At 37.1% G+C, this 21,164-nt stretch overlaps 1 protein-coding gene across 2 annotated transcripts; it reads right to left on the bottom strand.

Moving 5' to 3' along the window:
• Positions 1–1,228: 1,228 nt before the first annotated feature.
• entpd4 (ectonucleoside triphosphate diphosphohydrolase 4) lies at positions 1,229–20,792 on the bottom strand. 2 transcript variants are annotated; one of them, XM_084390118.1, is made up of 13 exons: positions 20,546–20,792; positions 19,962–20,130; positions 18,050–18,247; positions 17,755–17,960; positions 14,664–14,814; positions 14,479–14,582; positions 12,612–12,671; positions 12,379–12,509; positions 9,249–9,415; positions 7,922–8,246; positions 5,394–5,479; positions 5,114–5,275; positions 1,229–3,212 (listed from the first exon to the last, which is right to left on the bottom strand). In XM_084390118.1, the coding sequence occupies exons 2-13, from the start codon at positions 19,967–19,969 to the stop codon at positions 2,993–2,995; spliced, it is 1,818 nt and encodes a 605-aa protein (XP_084246244.1). In that variant the 5' UTR covers positions 19,970–20,130; positions 20,546–20,792; the 3' UTR covers positions 1,229–2,992. The 2 variants fall into 2 exon arrangements, with proteins under 2 accessions (XP_084246244.1, XP_084246243.1); XM_084390117.1 differs by having other exon boundaries at positions 12,355–12,509; positions 20,546–20,766.
• Positions 20,793–21,164: the final 372 nt, after the last annotated feature.

Genomic DNA, 21,164 nt, shown 5'->3' with positions numbered 1-21,164 from the left:
TCAGTCAACATTTCTTTTAAGAACGATAAAGGATTGTTAAAACATGATTTTACTTAAAATTAAATTAAAAAAATTTATTATAAAGTTCTCTCTTTAGATACACATATACAGTAAATGGCCTTTTATTTCATTAATATTGTCTATAGTTTTTTTAAATATAAATTTGAAGTCGTTTTTTTTCACGAGGGTTTCTGTGTTAACATGCAAAGCGATCAAATGAAAGAGCGAGAGACAGAGATAAAGAGAAAAAGAGAGAGAGAGAGTGAGCGAGAGAAAGAGAAAAAAGAGAAAGAGCGAGAGAGACAGAAAGAGAGAGAGAGAGAGAGAGAAAAGAGACAGAGAGAGAGAGCGAGAGAGAGAGCAGACAAATGGGTTGTATATATTTTTTTTTTCTTTTTTGTATAAATGTATTCATGCATTTGTTTACTGATTGATCTATTGACTATTGATTTTTTTTGTTCATTGCTTATGTAATGGCCAATGCTTTGGCAATACTGTACAAGTCATGCCAATAAAGCTCATTTGAATTTGAGAGAGAGAAAGAGAGCGCGAGAGAGCGAGAGAGAGAGGGAGAGCGAGAGAACGAGAGAGAGAGAACGAGAGAGAGAACGAGAGAGAGAGAGGGAGAGAGAGAGAGAGGGAGAGAACGAGAGAGAGAGAACGAGAGAGAGAGAGAGAGAACAGACAAATGGGTTGTATAACAGAATATTGGACAGAAGTACAACTAAATATTTATTAAAGCCAAATGTGACTTTTCAGCATCTGACTGTGTGTGGACCCGAAGCTGCTTTCATGGCTCTTTTCCCTGCAGCAAACGTTCGTACAATTTGAAACCGTAAGCTTTTAAGAAAAAAAGCATCAAAATCGACCCCTGAACACACCCGTCACAGGGGTCTACGCAGATCACCCGACTTCACACAATACATGTGTGACTAACAAAACTAATGTTTTCGTAAGTGGAGTCACTGGACAGATGAAGACCACATGTTTGCTCATCTAACATGTGCTCAGGTTTGTTTTGTAACATAAGAATGAGAAAACAGGGGTCAGTAACCCTGAGAGAAGTGAAGACGAGCAGGGGGTCAACCTCTCCCCGTCCAGAGGACATCGTAAACAAACCACCGGCACAAAGTCTTCTCGTCAAGGGTCTTTCAGTACAAGACTATGTGTTTCTCACTTCAGCAAGCACCCTTAAGAGGAACAAAAACACAAAACACCCGTTTAATTATTAATCTCTTTATCTTCGACAACAGCGATATTAAAGAAATTGATGTTTCTTTAACAGCTTGTGTGAATATGGTACTTGTGTTTTCACAGATACCAACAATATACAGCAGTGACTGACCATACAAAGAGAGGCATCATCCAAGTCAGAGGATTTTCTTTAGTCAAAAATGGAGGATTTGCACTGAAATGCATGAACCGACACATTCATCCAGGGCACTGACTCATTCAAACATTCCCAAATGGCTTTAAGATGGAAGTTTCGTCATCGGAATCCTGTCATAATACGTCCTAACTAAACCACAAAAGCCTTGTAATGCACTCAAAAAAACAAAAACAAAAAACATGATGGTTTGTTTTAACCCATGGTTGGGTCAAAAATGGACGAACCCAATCACTGGGTTTAAAAAATTAAACCAACGTTTGGGTTTGCCCATATTTGACCCAAACCAGCACTTTTAAGTGTGTGTTACCTTGAAAAATTAATTCTCTTATAAAAAAAGAAAGTTCACTCAGAAATGAAAATAGTCCTCATGTCGCTCCAAACCCGTTGGACCTTCTTTCTATTGAACACAAAGTGTGAAGTCATCATTTTCATTAGTGTCTTTAAAGTGGCTCATGCACTATAGTATATTCTGAAGTCATGTGTGATAAACAGACCGAAACGACCTCTCACACAAAACTATTATCTGACTTCATACTTTGAATATAATCCAGTGGTCAACTGTGCTTATTTTATCCATTTTAAATCATAAAGCCAATTCATTGTGATTGCATGCAAACGTGTGATCAATACACTTCTCAGAACTGACGTTTCTAGCCACCAGAAGTCTGCGGTCACGTGGTGTTGGAGGAGCACGAGCATGAGCAAACGACTCACGAGTGTGATTGTAAGCTGAAAGATATGATCTAAACCCTAAGACAAGAAAACATGAAATATATTGCACCGGTTCTCATCATCGAGTGTTTAAATAACATTTACAGCTTCACCTCCATGTGAAGTGTGACGGGTGATGGCTTTGAAAAGAAAAATATCAAGGTGCGCATACATGCTCACGATCATATACACTCACAGACGAGCGAGAAGCGGTACCTCGGACACTGTAACACTGTAATATTTACCACTGAATCTCGCACAACCTTTAAAAGTGTTTAGGTAGAAAAAAAAGGAGACCAACACTTTCTAAAATGTGCCTGTTTGTGTTTTTACAATCTAAAGGGATTTCAAGACGACGTAGCTTTCCATCATGATATCAAAGCAGTCCGACTTCAGTGTCTAAAACACGTCCTTTTAAAAATGAACCTCGATCCGTTTCTCTTTGGCACAACCAAATCATTTGATAAATGTTCAATTATGCGTCTTGAGTTGAGGCAGCAGCCGGCAGAACCTTGTCTGAACGCTGATGTATGTAAATCCAAACTGGGGACTCAGTTCAGTATATAAACCACATACTCGATGCACGTGACCTCTTTCACATTGATAGTGACATTGAAAATCCAAAAAAGGCAGCCTCAGCGTTCCTCGCACAATAAATAAACAACTAAACATCACTGCTGATCAGACACGGTCCTGCAGTCTTCACATTACAGTAAACGTTCACGGGTCTCGACTGAAAATGTCATGCGGAATCCCTTTGCGAATCATTTTGGGAAAATGCAAAACTGGCCAATGGGAGGGGCAACATGATGATTGTAGGAGAGGGACTTGTTTTTGATCTCCTCCTCCTCCAGTGATTGGCCAGTGGTTTGACGGACAGGCTCCAGGGCCCTATAGGGACACGGGGAGGTCAGGTGACCCCAGGCCCTCTTCCAGCCACTGGACGTGGAGTGTGGAGCGGCTGTGTATGCGTCTCAGACGGAGCAGGTAAAGGAAGATGGACAGGACCACCACCAGAAAACAGGCCAGGAACAGATAGTGGTTGTTCATGAAGGAGAAGCTGTGATGCCAGCGGGAGTGAGAGCCCTTCAGACTCTCCTGCTGGATGTCCCTGAACAAACCATGGACAAGAAAACGTGTCACAACATCATCATAACTAGATCCATCAGATCTACACAACATTTTTATGTGATTTTTTTTTGAGTAAATATGGTTAGTAGTAATACAAAAGGTTAACTTCAAATACTCTTTATGGCTCTATAAAATGTGCAATAAAATTTTAAAACAAGTGCAATATTTAAACAATATTATTAAGTGGCAAAAACCTAACATTACATGTCTGTCTCTGAGACAGTTGGAAGATGCTAATTTACAGGGCAAAGGGGTTATAAACCCATACAAATGTTATGTTTATGAATTCTGTTGGCTATTATTTTAATATATATGCTATAATTTTACTAGCTGATGTTGCAGAAAATACTGAAAAGTAAAAAAAAAAATTCTTTATGTGAATATATTTTTAAATGTACGGGTAATGTATTCCTGTGATCAAAGCTGAATTTTCAGCATCATTACTCCAGTCTTGTCACATGATTCTTCAGAAATCATTCTAATATTCTGATTTGATGCTCAAATATTGAATATTATCAGGGTTGAAAACAGTTGTGCTGATTAATAATTTTGTGGAAACTGTGATACATTTTCTTTTAGGATTCAGAAAGTCCAAAAAACAACAACATTTATTTGAAATATTATAGAAATATTCTTTACTGTTACTTGTAATGTATCCCAAAAAATATGGCAGTTTTGAACAGTTATTCTGTATACAACATTACAATTTTTTTGGTTTCAAAAGAAAAGAAGACTCAAAACAAGTCGAGTCGAGGCCAAAAGTGATGGGACCTGTTTTTCTGTGCACTTTTTGCAAAAAACATGAAGCTGTAGTTTGCGTTTTCACCAAACAATTTTGTCACCTAAATAGCTTAACCAAGTTAAGTGTTTTGTTCTTCCCTCATATTTAAAATATTTTCCTCATATATATACAGTACCAGTCAAAAGTTTGGAAACACTACTATTTTTAATGCTTTTGAAAGAAGTCTCTTATGCTCATCAAGCCTGCAGTTAAAAAAAAAAAAAAAAAAAACAGTAATATTATGAAATATTATTACAATTTAAAAGAATGGTTCTCTTTTTTAATATACTTTAAAATGTAATTTATTTTTGTGATGCAAAGCTGAATTTTCATCAGCAAGTACTCCAGTCTTTGGTGTCTTATGATCCTTCAGAAATCATTCTAATATGATGATTTATGATCAATGTTGGAAACAGTTGTGCTGCTTAATATTTTTTTATAAATAATCTTTTTTCAGGATTATTTGATGAATAAAAAGTTTAAAAGAACTGTATTTATTTAGAATAGAAATCTTTTGTAACAATATGCACTACCGTTCAAAAGTTTGGGAACAATAACTTTTTTTTTTTTAAGAAATTAGTACTTTAATTCAACAAGAATGCGTTAAATTGATAAAAGGTGATGGTAACGATTTATATTGTTAGAAATGTTTTTATTTTGAATAAATGCTGTTTTTATGAATAAATGCTGTTAACGTTTTACTCATCAATGAATCCTGAAAAAAGTATTCCAAAAAAATATATTAAACAGCACAACTGTTTCCATCATTGATAATAACTGAGTATCAAATTATCATATTAGAATGATTTCTGAAGGATCATAAGACACCAAAGACTGGAGTACTTGCTGATGAAAATTCAGCTTTGCATCACAAAAATAAATTACATTTTAAAGTATATTAAAAAAAGAGAACCATTATTTTAAATTGTAATAACATGTCATAATATTACTGTTTTTTTTTTTTTTTTTTTTTACTGCAGGCTTGATGAGCATAAGAGACTTCTTGCAAAAGCATTAAAAATAGTAGTGTTTCCAAACTTTTGACTGGTACTGTATATATAAAAGGTACATCTAAAGTCATCTAGGGAAAAATATTGTACCTTAGAGGTAGAAAACGTGTGCGGTACAAAATGGCTCCTAGTGTCCACTGCACTTCTTTGTCATACACCAGCAGAGCCGTCCTGAGGTTCTCGTACGCCGCTGGAAAGGCGAAACCCGAGTGGAGCACCTCGTGCATCCACGCAGACTTGAAGCACTGGTACCTGCAGAAGACAGGAGCGCTTACACCTTTCTCCAAACTGATCACTGAAATGATGTACATATTACTGAAGGTGAATGAGTGAATACTGTCTGGATAAAGGTTGTGTGTTTTAAACTTACTTCAGTCTATGCTGGTCAGCGTGTGAGGCGTAAAGACCTCGATCAAACCGCTCTTTCAGAGTTTTCCACTGGGTGGCACAGTAACTCTGAAATGAAACGGATCAGGTCAATAACTTTAAACTCAGGGAGTAAAATGAGTTGTTCATGCTGTTTGTTTTTAAAGTCCCTGATGGACAAAATCAAGTCAAGACATGTTTTCTTACTCGAGAAGCTGTTTCACTTGGATATACATCACAATAGGGAAGAAAAGACTGTTGCAACTTCTGTTTCATGCAGACTTAAAAAAATAAAAAAATAGCAAGAGTATAATCTTGAAATTTAATTTTACCCACTGGGATCGTGGAAACGCTTGCTGTGACCAAAAATGGCTTTCTTCTAGGGGAGTGTGATATTATCATCTACAATAATATCGTAATTGTTGTTTTAGAGATGTGAAATCTGACATTATCGAGAATGTCTCACTTTGCAAACACCAAACAAAAACCGGCCTAGAGAGTGCAAACACTGCGTGATGTGGCCTTTTCAGATTAGCTCTCAGTGCGTGATTTACTCGATTAAAATGCAGTAAAAAACGCCCCCGTATTGAGTATTGCCTTTTAGGCTATTTATATCATATAATATAGTTAAGCAATCACACAAAGAGTGCCTTTTCCCCCAAATATCAGCACGTTTTTTATTTTATTATTATTATAACTTACATTTGTCGATTTATACAGTGATAAAGATGTACTATAAATCATGTCATTGTGATGCATTTCAATCATGTGACATTTGTATTCATATTGCATGGTTTTTGTGAGATACAATTATGAGAATTATGTGAATATTATGGTATGCTTATTTTTAAAGCTTTGAATAGATTATGGGTTTAGTTATAATGTACACTAGCGTTCACAAGTTTGGGGTCAGTAAGAATTATTTTTTTTTTTTTTGGGAAAGAAGTTAAAGAAATGAATACTTTTATTCATCAAGGACACATTAAATTGATCAAAAGTGACAGTAAAGACATTTATAATGTTACAAAATATTCTATTTCAAATAAAAGTTGTTCTTTTGAACTTTCTATTCATCAAAGAATCCTGACTGAGAAATAAAATGTATGACCGTTTCCACAGAAATCTGAACTGTTTTCAACACTGATAATAATCATAAATTTTTTTTGATCATCAAATCATCATATTAGAATGATATCTGAAGGGTCATGTGACTCTGAAGACTGCTGAAAATTCAGCTTTGATCAAAGAAATAAATTACACTTTACTGTATATTCACATAGAAAACAGCTGATTTAAACTGGAATAATATTTCACAATTTTTACTGTATTTTTAATCAAATAAACACAGCTTTGGTGAGCAGAAGAGACTCTTTTAAAAACATTAAAAATCTTAGCGACCCCAAACTTGTGAACGGCAGTGCACATGTATTATTGTATTTTGTTCACCTATATAGTCAGTGTCCGGTGTACTATAATAATTACAGTAATAAGCTTGTAAATGAGCGCAGGTGTACACTTGGAAACACACAACACTGATGAAGGGTTCAACCCAAAAACGTTTTGCACACCTTGCACTTTATCTGTGGCCTCTGGACAATACATTTTATGAGCTTTTTGGCCTATTTCTCGTGTGTGGATCTCCTTTTGTCATTTTTGAGCTATTTTTGGATCTACACACCGCAAGAAATTCTATAAATTAATCTGTTTTTGGACTAGTGTATGGCGCTACGCTTCTCTGCTCTGTTCAAAATCATTTTATATATCATCAAAGCTTTATTTTTAAAACATCAAAACATTACTTCTGCATTTGCAACGGCATCTATCCGGCTTCTGTTTCCTCTTTTGCAAAGCCGGATTTAGTTGATACTGATTTCATTTGATTGGTAACAGCCCTATAGCGTCTTATTATTCTGATTATAATTGATTTAATGTAATTTGACATCATAATTGATACATAGGCATTTAATTAGGAAAAAAAAACAATTGCATTTATAAAGGTAAATAGAGCTATATATAGTCTAATCATCGTTATTAACAAAATCCCAGAAAATATTGAGATGTGTGTTTTTTGTCAATGTCACACACCTCTACTTTCTTCTAAATGAATGTCATGCAACACAAAAAAAAGAAATTTTAAAGCATGTTCACACTTTCATTCAGCAGAAGCAGACTGTCCTTTTTTGTGCTTTAAAGGTTTAGTTTATAGTAAAGGGATGTTGAACAGAAAAGAAGATATTTTGAAGAATCCAAAATACCAACCTAACCAAACATTTGATGACTTCCATAGTATGAAAATATATATATATATCCTATGGAAGTCAATGGGGACCAGAAACTGAAACAGAGCCTTCCTTTGTGTTCAACAGAACAAAGAAACACACACACACTCAAGATGTTCTAAACCTGTGAGTAAATGATGACAGAATGGGTGGGTGACAGAAAGATCAACAACTATCCCTTTAATTCTATGGAAAAAGAACATGGTGAACTTTCAGTAACATTCAGTAAAAGCGTTCCAGGGCGTCAGTGTACCTTAGCAGCATTGGAGTATTTGGTGGAGTTGTAGTCTCCTCCCATGCGCAGCACATCTTCAGTACAGTAGTAAAACTCAGAGAAGCCGTAGAACTGGCTGTTGGGGAAGTCGATGGGCGGCTGGTAGACTCCGTTCAGCGATGTGTTGGTGTCGTTGGTGCGGTTGAGGAACGGCTGGAGCAGCAGACGGCAGCGCTCGAAGTCTCCTGTGCCACGCAGGTGCACCCTCTGGTCCTGAGGACCCAGCTCGTCCTGCAGGTCCGCTGGCAGGCAGGGGTCGAGGATGGGCGAGTCTGGACCCTCTCCCTGATGCTGACCCAGGAGCCTGGAGACAGTGGAGGAGAGATTCAGATTCAGAGTCAGCATTCAACGCTATTTTCATGGCAAAAATTCAATTACAAAAATATTATACAAATATCATATAAATACAATACAAACAAAAACAGCAAGTCATATTATAAAAGATTTTTTTAAATTAACATATGATAAAAAATCCAACACCTTTTCAGGCATAATCTTATTGAATATGTCCTTAAGTGAAGTAACTTCATAAAAGAGCTTTCTGCTTGTATTAAGTCCAGGACAATCCAAATAAATATGTTTGACAGATAAGGGAATCTTACAAAACATGCATAAAGTTGGGTCTTCCCCTTTAAGCAAAAAAGCATGGGTCAAACTGGTCTGACCCAGTGGAGGAGAGCAATGGAACAATTCCAAGAAATGTTGGGTGACAGATCAAATGTTCACAATATATATGCACAAAATGATCCATCATCATCATGAATACTGTTAAGATTGATATGACTAGTTAGACTTAATGAAAGATGCTTTAACCTGTTATGTCAATGGTTATTTAAACTGCAAGATTGTAAGTTTGATTCATTACTGTGAATCAGTTCAGTCAATTTCAATGAATTGATTCCAAACTGATCATTGTTTTTGTTATAACTTAATATTTAGAGATACTGGTAGAGTTTATCTTTAATAAATTGAAAGTTTTTAGGAAAAATGCATTTAAAAATATGAAATGCTGTTCCTTGTGATCATTTGGTGGAAGAGTGTGAAACATAGTGTGCCCAGCAAGCTATATACAGTAACTAGACAGGATATTGAATAGCATCAATAGTCTAAAAAAAACTGAAGTTATAATTTTAACAAAACTACCGTTCAAAAGTTTGGGGCTGCTAAACGTCTTTAATGCCACTTTTGCATCCTTGGTGAATAAAAAGTATTAATTCCTTTAAAAAATAAATAAATAAATGTACTGACCCCCAAACTTTTGAACAGTAGTGATGTCATCTAGCTAAAAAAAAAAAAAAAATCATACTTGTTTTGCATTTGTGTGTTGCTGATGAGGTTTTCCTCATATCTCTGGCGGGCCGCGTTTCCTCCGAAGCCCAGAAAAGTTGAGACGTAAACACGGTACACGTGTTCGGTTCTGTGAGCGTCGCAGCCCAGGTTAAACTCCGCCAGCAGATTCTTGGCTATCTCTTCCTGGTAGCACAGAGAGAAATATAAGACAGCTGTGGAAAACAGATGCTAACAGAGGTTCCTTCTGGGCAACACACTCTTCTAAAAACACAGATCTACAGATCTGCTCTGAATTGCACATTTCTTTAATTAAACACAAAGGCAGCAAAGCAAGTGAAGCGAGAAGCAGCATCATATTTGCACGATGACATTTAAAAGAATGTTCGGGGTTCAGAACAAGTGGAGCTCTATCAAAAGCATCTCTGGCATGTGAATTACCACAGAAAATAATGAACTCATCCCTTCAGTAAAACGCAAAATTTACACGAACGCACTTACAATGGAAGTCTATGGGATTTATCTGACTGGCAATAGCTTTGCATAGACCAAGTTATTACGTAATCTTATAAAATTAGTGTCATGTTAACGGTTTCAGTCCGGTGTCTTCTCCCCAAAAGTCTGGGGTCAGTAATTTGTTCTTTAAAGGAAATCAATACTTCGTCCTTCTCCAGCAAGGACATGTTAAATTGATCAAAAGTGACAATTTTTATAGACTTACAAACAAATTCTAATTTTATTTTTATCCTGAAAATAAAATATATTACGGTTTCCAAAAAAATAAACATCACAACAGTTTTCAACATTGATAATAATCATAAATGGTTTTTTTAAGCAGCAAATCATCATATTAGAATGATTTCTGAAGGATCATGTGACACTGAAGACTGGAGTAATGATGCCGAAAATACAGCTTTGATCACAGGAATAAATTATATTTTTAAATATATTCAAATGGAAAATTAAAATAAAGTTCTTTTAAATTATAATAATATTTCACAATAATACTGGGTTTTTTTTTTTTAACAAACAAATGTAGCCGAAGAGACTTCTTTCAAAAACATTCTTAAAAAAAATCTTACAGACCGCAAACTTTAAATAGTAGTGTCTTGACCCATAGACTTTCATCGTAAGTGCATTACTGTAAACAATTGTTGTTGTTGTATGTACAAAATGAGAGATTATGATCATGTTGAGTGGTAATCGACAGCACAGGTCCATCGAGCTTCAAAAGTGCTGATCTGAGAACATTCCTTTAATAGCTCATAAGCTCTAATTCAGCTGCAGAAAAATACTGAAGAACACGAGGAAAACCTTTGAACACTTCATTCTGATTGCATTTGCTTCCAACAGCAGGCATCCTGTTATATCAGACTACAGGCCACTGGGATTTGTGCTGAGAACAGGTCAAAAACACCCAAATGGCACGTGCACACACACACTTGAAGTCTAATATTAGACTATGAACCTCTCCCCTGATTACTGGGATTCAATTAAATGATCCAATATTGTTTAAAGGGGTCACATCATGAATAAAAGTAGGTAAACAGGGTTTATCTAATTTATAAAAGCCTAAAAAGGTACAGCAGGAAAAACACCCAGATTAGTTATGAGAGTCAGAGAGAGGTAAGAAACGGCCATCAATCCGATGAAGAGAAAATGTAAATATTTGTTTTGCACAAACCTAACCTCATTGGGCCACAAGCAAGCAGATTGCACGAATTACTCCGAATGGGATCACACAAATTACTCCGAATGGGATCGCACGAATTACTCCGAATGGGATCACACAAATTACTCCGAATGGGATCACACAAATTACTCCGAATGGGATCACACAAATTCATATGAATTAGCCACCATTTCACAATAAAAAAATTTTTTTTTTAAATTACAAAAAAAAATTAAGCATGAAGGTCCATCCCTAAACCTAATCCTCAGTTTGACAAACGCAATCCTAAAAATTACTCCGAATGCGATCCTACAAATTACTCTGAATGGGATCCTACAAATTCATATAAATTAGCCATAAATTCACAATTTTTAGAAGAAAAGAAAAAAACTAAGCATGAAGGTCCATCCCTAATACTAATCCTCAGTAGAACTTAAGCAGATCAAACTCCAAATGCGATTAAAACAAATTACTCCGGATGAGATTGTACGAATTAGCCACTACGTTACAAGTTTCCATGAGAGTGTTATGAACAAAAAAAAAAAAAAATTTTATTAATTGAGTCCATGCGACAAACAACTGTACAAGTCCAAAGAAAATAATAATGAGATAACCATATGACATGAATATATGTGTGCCACTTTGTATACAGAAGCACTTTGGGGGGGGGGAGGGGGGTGGTGGGTGTTCGCGCAACCAATATTAAAACTTTAGATTAGTCTCACGCGGAAAAGACGCTTATGTCCGCTAACGAAAAATGGAGACGCCGGTTGCTTATATGTCCACTGCGGATGTTAATAGGCAAAACCTTGGCAAAAAAAGGAGAATGAACATGAACGAATGAAAGGACAGAGCAAGGAAGTCTTTGAGGGATGCTGGGAAACCATATGTGAACCGGAGAGGAGAGCTAAACCGAGGAAAAAGTCCACCGAAAGAGGTGAGTGTAAGAACCGTATACGTACAAAGTATCTACCTAACGTTAGCGGTTCCACATTACCTGGACATAAACCGGTCTTCCACAATCCAGAAATGTACATTACTCTAAGATTGACACTGAAAAATCTTATCTCATTAGAATTGGTAAACTTTTGCTGTCTATGCAATTATTAAACAATTTTCAAACAATTTTTGCCATGAGAAACCTTGACTAATATTATAAGTGGACTTAAGGAGGGGGAAAAAAATCAAATATATTACAAAAGTGATGAATATGGTCTCTTTAAGAAATGGCTGCTGAGGAGCGGTTAGTATCGGTCTCGGAGCGTAAGCACCATGCTGCTATATTGCATGCTGCAGGCTTATCTCAGTCCAAGGCATCAGTTCAGCAAATTCACCATGGCCTTGTACTGCACTGGGCCAAGGACCACAGAGTACCAGGAGAACAAGAATGAGAGAATGAGAATGACAAAGCCAAACTTTTAGCTTTCAAATATACGGGAAATTGTATAATAACCTGTTGTGGAGAAGCAAAGCTTACAGTTTTGGGCACTTCGTATGCGATTTGAGTGGAGACGCCGCCCATGTCCAGCACGCCAGCCGTACGCTTGCGCACCAGCGTCTCCTGCTGGTCACTGCCGGGAACCTGCACCTCCACCACTGCCTCATGTTCTGAGACACAAGTCAAGAAAATACAAAAAAAAACAGAAGTGTAGCTGAAAAAAAGGGCGTTTAAAATGTTACGAAAGAAGAAAATGGCACAATATCTCTTACCATCCTCAACATGATTGAATCGTCCCAGAACAAAGTTGATACCTATCCATGCATATACTCCTGCAAAAATAGAAACTAAGTAAATACAATTCCACAGAATTCAGATTTTCACTCAGCACAAAAAATGCGGTCAGTAAGATTTTTTTTTCCCCAAAGATATACATTTATTCAGTATTAAATTGATCAATGACAGTAAAGACATTTATAATATAATTGTATTCATAAAAGCCCTTCTAGGGACAAGTGTTGCAAATTAGCTTTAGCTACGAGCACTATGATACATGTACTGGATGGCTGTTGACCCAGTTTTATCGATGTTTATTGTATCGGTCCCTATACAGATAAAGCATTAAATTAAATTAAAGAATTCTGAAAAAAGTCTCAAAGATTCCATGAAAATCTGAAGCAGCACAACTGTTGACATTGATGATAAGAAATGTTTTTTGAGCAGCAAATCATCATATTAGAATGATTTCTGAAGGATCATGTGACACTGAAGACTGGAGTAATGATGCTGAAAATTCAGCTTTGATCACAGGAATAAATTACACTTTAAAATTAGAGACGCACCGATTACAATTTTCTAGGCCGATTCCGATTTCTCATTGAGTTTGACCTGCCGATTCCGATTTCATTTTTTTCTAACCACTTTAAAAGCACACACAAATATTTATTTTCGATCTTTTCTTTAACCCTTTCACGCGTAAGTTTAAAATATTCTAACTGACACCCCCACCCCTCACCCCCAGAGTGAGTTTTTTTCAAGGCAAACGTTCCCTTTAATGTTTCCATGGCGACGCGTCACGTGATACACCGCAGCCACAATAATACTGTATGACAGATGTGTTGCTTTTATTTCGCTTTTCCTTTTTTATTCAAAATATTCACAAACTTGCTTACCATGTCATCAACTAGCCTATCTGATATTCCGATTCTCAAATACGTGTGAGTGAGTGTGTTTGGTCGTTTAAAAACCTTTATAAATAATCTTGATCTACGAAATGGGCGCCGCAATGTTGTCCTGTCAGTCGGATTTACAGCACGTGAATTCATCAGTTTCTCCCGAAATAAATGAAAGAAAGTGGCCGGTGAACTGAGAAGAATAGAGTAAACTTTATAGTTACTTCCACTATGTTTGTCTGATGAATAACACATGTCGGCAAATTATATTTGAATAGATTGTTATTGCTGCTTCCACAGACATCAGTGTGTATTTTACAAACTCCAAATGTATTGTTTTACTCGTGCTTATGTATATTTAAATATCTGAAACCTAAAAAAAAAAAAATTATGAGGTTGAAAACACTGCTTAGTTGTGATATATGACAGCGCTGAACGCGTCCGACTCTGGCTCAGCGCCAGCCAACGCGCGAAAGCACAGTTTGAATCTGGCAGTGATGCGACGTCACTGAACATTCTAAATGTGGCGCCGTACTCTCAGGGGCACAGAAATAAAAATCCCATATATGAGACCGTACCGCTCAAAAGGTTAATAATGCGGCGCCCGAGTGCATTTGACCGGCATAAAAGCGGCATATGTCAGACTGACCGGCCGGTCGCCGGTCATGGCCGATCACGTGAAAATCGGCCAATTCCGGTCACCAGCCGATCAATCGGTGCATCTCTATTTAAAATATAAAGCAGTTGTTTTACATTGTAATCATAATATTTCACAATATGACTATTTTTACTGTATTTTTGATCAAATAAATGCAGCCTTAGTGAGCACAAGATACTTTTTTTTAAAACATTCAAAACGTTCCTGACTCCAAACTGTTAAACAGTAGTGTAGATTTGTGCAACATCCTTTCATTTACGAACTGATGACCCCAGAGATGGTTTAGAACGGTTCAGAGGTGGTTCTTACCTTCCTGTTTGCCTGAGATAACCTCAACATGCGAGTCGGAGAACAAGAAGTTGAAATTCACAGGGATGTCAGTCCGCAAATCCTCCAGCAGGGCCTCCTGTTGACTGCAAACAAACATAATCTCTTAGCATATGTGGCGGCTTTCCCACAGCATGCATCTAATGACTGGGTGTGTGACTGGACACCTTTCAGGCAGGACTCTCATTCCCGCAGTGCACAGGATGTAGAGAGGCGTCTCCTGGTGCTTGTTTTTAGGGATGTGCTGAGCAGCAAAGCTCAACAGAGGGCTGATGTAGTCGCTGGCCTTGTCTGGTGTGGATGCATACTCAGAGATACCTGAACAGAACACAAATAGTATTATTTATAGGGACGTTTGACATCGTCAATCATGACAAACTTCATGATTTAGTTTTGATTCAACACTGATTCATTTGTATATATCAGGTAAAGTATTTTTCTCAAATGAAGCTGTAAACCATACAGGGAACTGTGTCAGTCGGCTCAATAATATAATATTAAAGGTTAAAATTAACACTTGCACAAAACAAACATTTAATTGCACATAAGGCAGTTTTATAATAATATCTTTAAGAAATAATTATGTTTCTACTTCAATTAATTTCTGCAATATAAACATTTAAATAGTGACTGGTAACTTGTTTTTATATGACGGATTTATTCAAACACACATTAAAAAAAGTCCCCCTGTGGTAAAAATCAAGTTTATAATGTTGTTTATGTGTCTATGTGGTGTTTTTAATCTGCTTTAAGACAAAGCATGTGTAAATTCATAAGTCGACACCATTGCTGAGTATTTTCTCCATAAAACTGCAGTGAACCAAAGACAGTCTCAAAAACACGCTTTGAAATCGCTGGTGTTTCTGACGTCACAAACTACCTTGTAACCAATCAGATCAACGTGTGATCGTCAACGAGTGGAGGCGGGACTCATTTGCATATTCATAGAACCGCGTATACTAAATGAGGCAAGGGTGTAGAGTTACATTCAAGCTATTTTAAGGCATAACAACAACAACAAAAATCAATAAAAACACATTTAAATATGACATTTTGGTGAGTTTTAAGGGATAAAATGATTGACTACATGAGGACTTTAAGTTAAAATAAAAACATAATGAATAATATAGTGCATGTAATATATATGGAACATAGTGCATACCTGACTTATTGTTTACAAGCTGTTATATTTATGTCTTCCCGGTTGATACACTGTTTCTTTTAACATTATGTCTGATGTTCATTCATGTTTAATAAATAGTATTAAAGTATGACACGTTTTTCTGTTTGTCCGATATGTCGAAGCAGGACAGTGTACGGGACTTTAATTTTGAAAGCAATAAAAAGCACCTGCTCCCTGGCTGCATTTACACTGCAGGTCTTGATGCCCAAATCCAATTTGTTGACTATATCAGATTTTTTTTGACGACCAGCTTACATCATCTTTTAGTGACCCATATCTGCATTTACACTATACACTTGGCGAAACAACCCAAGTTAGACATACTGACCCGGAAAAGCTTAGTCCGAAAAGGAAGTAAAATGGCGCGATTTGCAACAGGCACAGTTGAAATGATAATACAAGCTTTTGCTTTCCGGATCATCTTTAAAGGTCAGCAAAACATTGGTCTCTTAAAGGATTAGTTCACCCCCAAAATGAAAATTTCCTAATCATTTCCTCACCCCAATGCCATCCAAGATATCCATGTCTTTCTTTCCTCAGTGGGAGAGAAATTATGTTTTTTGAGGAAAACATTTCTGGATTTTTCTTCTAACAATGGACTTCATTGGTTACCATCGTTTTTAAGTCCAAATCAATGCAGTTTCAAAAGTCTTTGAAGTGTTTAAACGGGCTGTACGTGATCACAGCTGAAGAAGAGGTTATCTAGCGAAACTATAGGTCATTTTCAAAAAATATATATAATTTATTTTTTACCTTCAATAGTTCGTATTGAGCTGATCAACAAACGGACAGGGAACTACGTCATCACATTGAAAGGTCACGCCGGCGCCGGCAGAAGTACCGCCCCACTGTTTACAATGCGACCGTACATAGGAGGATAGTTCAAATAGTATTGCCGGCGCCGGCGTGACCTTTCAACGTGATGACGTAGTTCCCTGTCCGTTTGTTGATCAGCTCAATCCGAACTATTGAAGGTAAAAAGTCTATAAATTAAAAAAAAAAAATTAAATGACCTTTCGTTTCGCTAGATAACAACCTCTTCTTCAGCTGTGATCGCGTACAGCCCGTTTAAACACTTCAAAGACTTTTGAAACTGCATTGATTTGGACTTAAAAACGATGGTAACCAATGAAGTCCATTGTTAGAAGAAAAATCCAGAAATGTTTTCCTCAAAAAACATAATTTCTCTTCCACTGAGGAAAGAAAGACATGGATATCCTGGATGGCATTGGGGTGAGGAAATTATTAGGAAATTTTCATTTTGGGGTGAACTAATCCTTTAAGGCGGAGAAAAAAAAAAAGAGGACAGCCCTTGCTGCAGCAATGATCGCTACTGGTTGCTGTCCACCTGAGATGACATCAGGTGTCCTTCGTCGCTTTTTCAATGATGTACGACTTGCAATGACAAGGGAATATCTGATCTGATCTCAAATGCACGTGTCCGATTCAAATCAGATTTATTTCCACATATGAATGAGGCCTGTAACCGATCTGAGAATCCGATCGGAATCCATGTGCTTTTTTCCTGCTAACACGTTCATGGGTCACATCCGATCTGTGCCACATCACATGGGAGAACTGGAGAATCAGAACTGGGTCACTTGAACCATGTAATGTACAGGTGAAACTTGAAAAATTAGAATATCGTGCAAAAGTTCAACTTAAAATGTGAAACTAATATATTATATAGAAAATGACATGCAAAGTGAGATATTTAAGGCCTTTATTTGTTATAATTTTAATGATTATGGCTTACAGCTTACGAACATTTTCAAAATTTCTGAGATTTTGAATTTGGGGTTTTCATAAGCTGTAAGCCATAATCATCCAAATTATAGCAAATAAAGGCTTGAAATATCTCACTTTGCATGTAATGAGCCTATATAATATATTAGTTTCAACTTTTAAGTTGAATTACTGAAATAAAGGAACTTTTGCACGATATTCTAATTTTTCGAGTTTCACCTGTAAATGTGGCCTAAGATATCAATCATCATAAGCCACCAATCAATACCGGTTGACCACTAAGTTTACCATTCCAGGGCATGATTCTGCTCATTCATTCCCACACTGACCTGGCTTGATCTTCATCACTACAGGCTTCCTGTGCTTGTCTCGCATCTGCTTGATGTCGAGGAGTTCGTGCAGGTTGCCGTTGTGCCGGGGCCATGTGTATACGAACACGCGGGAGCCACTACTTCCACAGTCCACCACCAGCCCGTAGTTCAGATTGGGGTTATTGGTGTCCGTGGCCTCCATGTCCGGCACCCGACCCAAACGTCTAGATGAGACACATTGATCACGATGATTAGACAGGCTGAGATGCGTTACAGAAGTAAGAGAAGTGATCAGAAGTGATGGGTGTTTTACGTGTGGAGGTGCCGGTCCTCTCTTAACCAGCTGTACTGGCCCTTCTCCGTGACCAGCAGCAGGTACAGCACCCCCGTCACACCGGCCAGCAGACCCAGCAGCAGAAACTGCCTGAAGGACGGCAGCAGGAACCGGGGCAGAACCACCGGAGACAGGCTGAAGTGCCAGGATGCTGGAAACAGGCAGGAAATGCTAATCCTGCAGGGGGGGGGGAAATAATGATGAGCAATGCATCACTATAGAAACTGGATCCTGTTAGCTCGGTTAAAATGGGGAAAGACGAGCAGCGGAAAAAAAGATTAAAGGGTTAATTGACAAACACATGATAATTCTGTCGTCAATTACTCACTCTCATGTCGTTCCAAACCCATTAGACTTTCATTCCTCTTCGAAAAACACGAATGAAGATTTTAAATGAAATGTCCATTATTAATGGAAAACTCTAACGCTTCAAAACATTCATCGTAAAAGAAATCCATTTGAATAAAGCAGTTTAATCCAAGTCGTCTGTAAAGACACTTTCGCTTTATATGATGAACAGATTTAATTTAGAAGACTTGGATTAAACCGCTCATTTCTTTTATTACGTTTTATGAACATTTTGAACTGTCAAGAGGTTTGGGTGAATGGAAAAGGAAAGACTGAAACATCTCAGATTTCATTAAAAATATTTTCATTTGTGTTCCAAAGATGAACGAAAGTCTTAAAATAAACAAGTAAATTATGACTTTTATTTTTTTTTGGTGAACTAACCTTTTAATTAAAATGAGCTAAAACAATTGCTGAACACTTTATTACATCTTAATTTCATGTGTTCAGTCCACTTTAATATGTAAAATTATAGTTGACTTGATCCATTTGTGCTTGGATGACATGAATCAGTTTTGATGCATTAACTAAAACTGTGTATTTTTAGCTTCCAGCATGCTTTGCATAGGACTGAACTGGTTTTAAATTAAATGTTATTTTATGCATTTTGAGTAAAAGCAAAGACGTATTAAAGTCACCATGAAATCAAAACGGACAATTCTTGTTTTTTATTGACTATTGCAGTATTTATTATAAATGTTTTATCCGTGCACATCATTATTTGATGATCACGGATGTCCCCTCTCTCTCTTTAAGACATCTCTTCTCTTCTCTGATGATGTGTTTACAGGCACGAGGGCGGGGCAACCTGTCACTCACATGAGATCCACCAATAGCAAACCACAACCATCCAATCAATTCCTGATGGATCAAATCAACTCCTGCCCAACATTTGTTCTTGTTCGAGAAGCCGTTTCACTTCAATATACGTCACAATAAGGAAGAAAAGACTATTGCAACTTCTGTTTCATGACGACTTTAAGGTGCAAAGTTGCAAGGTCAAAATTTCACAGGCAAAAAAAAGGTCCATTGTTCAATAGTGTAGATGAAGCTCAGCTCACACAAAAGTTGCTTTCATTCAAACCAAGCAACGTTTGTGAGCTGAGCTTAATGCATTGCTACACTATTCAATGGCTTCCGTTGGTCAACAGTGAATTCGAGTGACAAACTTGAACCTGTTGTGAAATCTGCTTGGTGAATTCTTTCATCCCTCATATATAACGTTATATGATGACTAGTGTTTTGTTTTGTTTTGTTTTCTTCATTCAATGTACATAGCTAATGTCAGTGCAGTGACAAACTAAAACTTACGAGTTTTGTATTATTATTATAATTTTTTTCAGCGTGCACTAATGAATCATTCACAATAACACCAGGACAGAGTAAAAATCAACTATTCGTATTTTTCCTGTCGACCTTAAGGGTCTGTCAAGCAGAAGAAACTTCATTAGCAATAAGGTAATCATTTATTTGCCATTACATTTCACATCTCAACTTTTCAAGTTTGAGAAAACCCCTCAAATGACTTGAGTTTTGTACTTGCCTTCCCATCGCTGGAGCGGATGAACAGGTGAGGTGGACGAATCAAACCTTTACCGGCAACCTCTTCTCTATACAGGTGTATTCCTCCATGACGTCATATTTCAAGTCATCATCATCATCATCAGGGTCTTCCACGCGTGTGCAGGTGTGCTGAGGAGACGTGGCATGTCCTGACAGACACACATGAGGAAGTGAAATAACCGCATCAGCTCAGCCAGGAGTGCGACGTGTAACGTCTAGCTCGAGATAACAATTAATGTCTTTAGCTTACAAGCTAGTTAGCTGCCTACATAGACAGCATTCAGTAGAAGGCGCCTCTGTGAACCCCATATCCTAACACAACCTTTATGCTGTCTAGGTAGGGAGCTCACTAGAGTTTGAACACAACCGCAGATAACGTCTAATCACGAGCTGTGCGTTTCCCAGGCCGAGAACAGTTTCATGATAAAAGGATGTTTACTTGATACTTAAAAGTAGGGCAGGTTGTGGAGAGACAGACTGGAGTGGTTTAAAGCTGTCAGGTGTGTTTATCCTCTGATTACCAGTTAGATAAATATGTGTATGAACGCAGGAAAATGCTCTCACCGTTCGGCTACATCTGGGACGGATGCGTCAATGATACAGCCATCCTCTGAGATTTACGTTACGAATTCAAGAGTCCAAGAATTGAGATCCTCTCGGTGAACACATACATATGGCAGTTTAATTCCTGTGGTAGTGGTGATAGTTCAAATTCGGCCGAGAAAAGGCTCTAATTCCCGGTAGTTACCGAGCAACAGTTCAGTTCAGTTCAGTACTACAGGAGTAAAGACGGTTAGTGCGCATGCGCGTCGATGCCGGAAACTTGCGCCTGCGTGTACACTGCTGCTATGACGTCATTTTGCGTTTCCAATTCGTCATTCATATTTATAGGTCACTTTTTTTTTTTTTTTTTTTTTTACAACCTTTGGTCAAATCATATTCTTCTAGAATCATAAAAAAATATATTGTTAAATAGGACTAATGTACACTACTGTTCAAAAGTGTAGTAACATAAAAAAAAAAAGTTTTATTTAGCAAGGATGATGTTACAAAAGATTTATATTTCAAATAAATGCTTCTTTTTTAAACGTTCTATTAAAAAAAAAAGTAGATCATGGTTTCCATAAAAAAAATAAGCATAACTATTTTCAACATTGATAATACATATTCCTTGAGCACCAAA

The sequence above is a fragment of the Rutilus rutilus genome (genome assembly GCF_951802725.1).
Source record: "Rutilus rutilus genome assembly, chromosome: 19".
NCBI classification, from domain to species: domain Eukaryota; kingdom Metazoa; phylum Chordata; class Actinopteri; order Cypriniformes; family Leuciscidae; genus Rutilus; species Rutilus rutilus.
This window is presented reverse-complemented; position numbering and strand designations above follow the sequence as displayed.

Excerpts from the sequence above, each read along its gene's own strand:
- entpd4 (XM_084390117.1), bottom strand. Across the intron at positions 9,416-12,354 it reads GCTTTGCTTCTCCACAACAG|GAAGAGATAGCCAAGAATCT; the intron begins GTTATTATACAA and ends CTGTGCTACCAG. Across the intron at positions 5,276-5,393 it reads GCTGACCAGCATAGACTGAA|GTACCAGTGCTTCAAGTCTG; the intron begins GTAAGTTTAAAA and ends TGTCTTCTGCAG.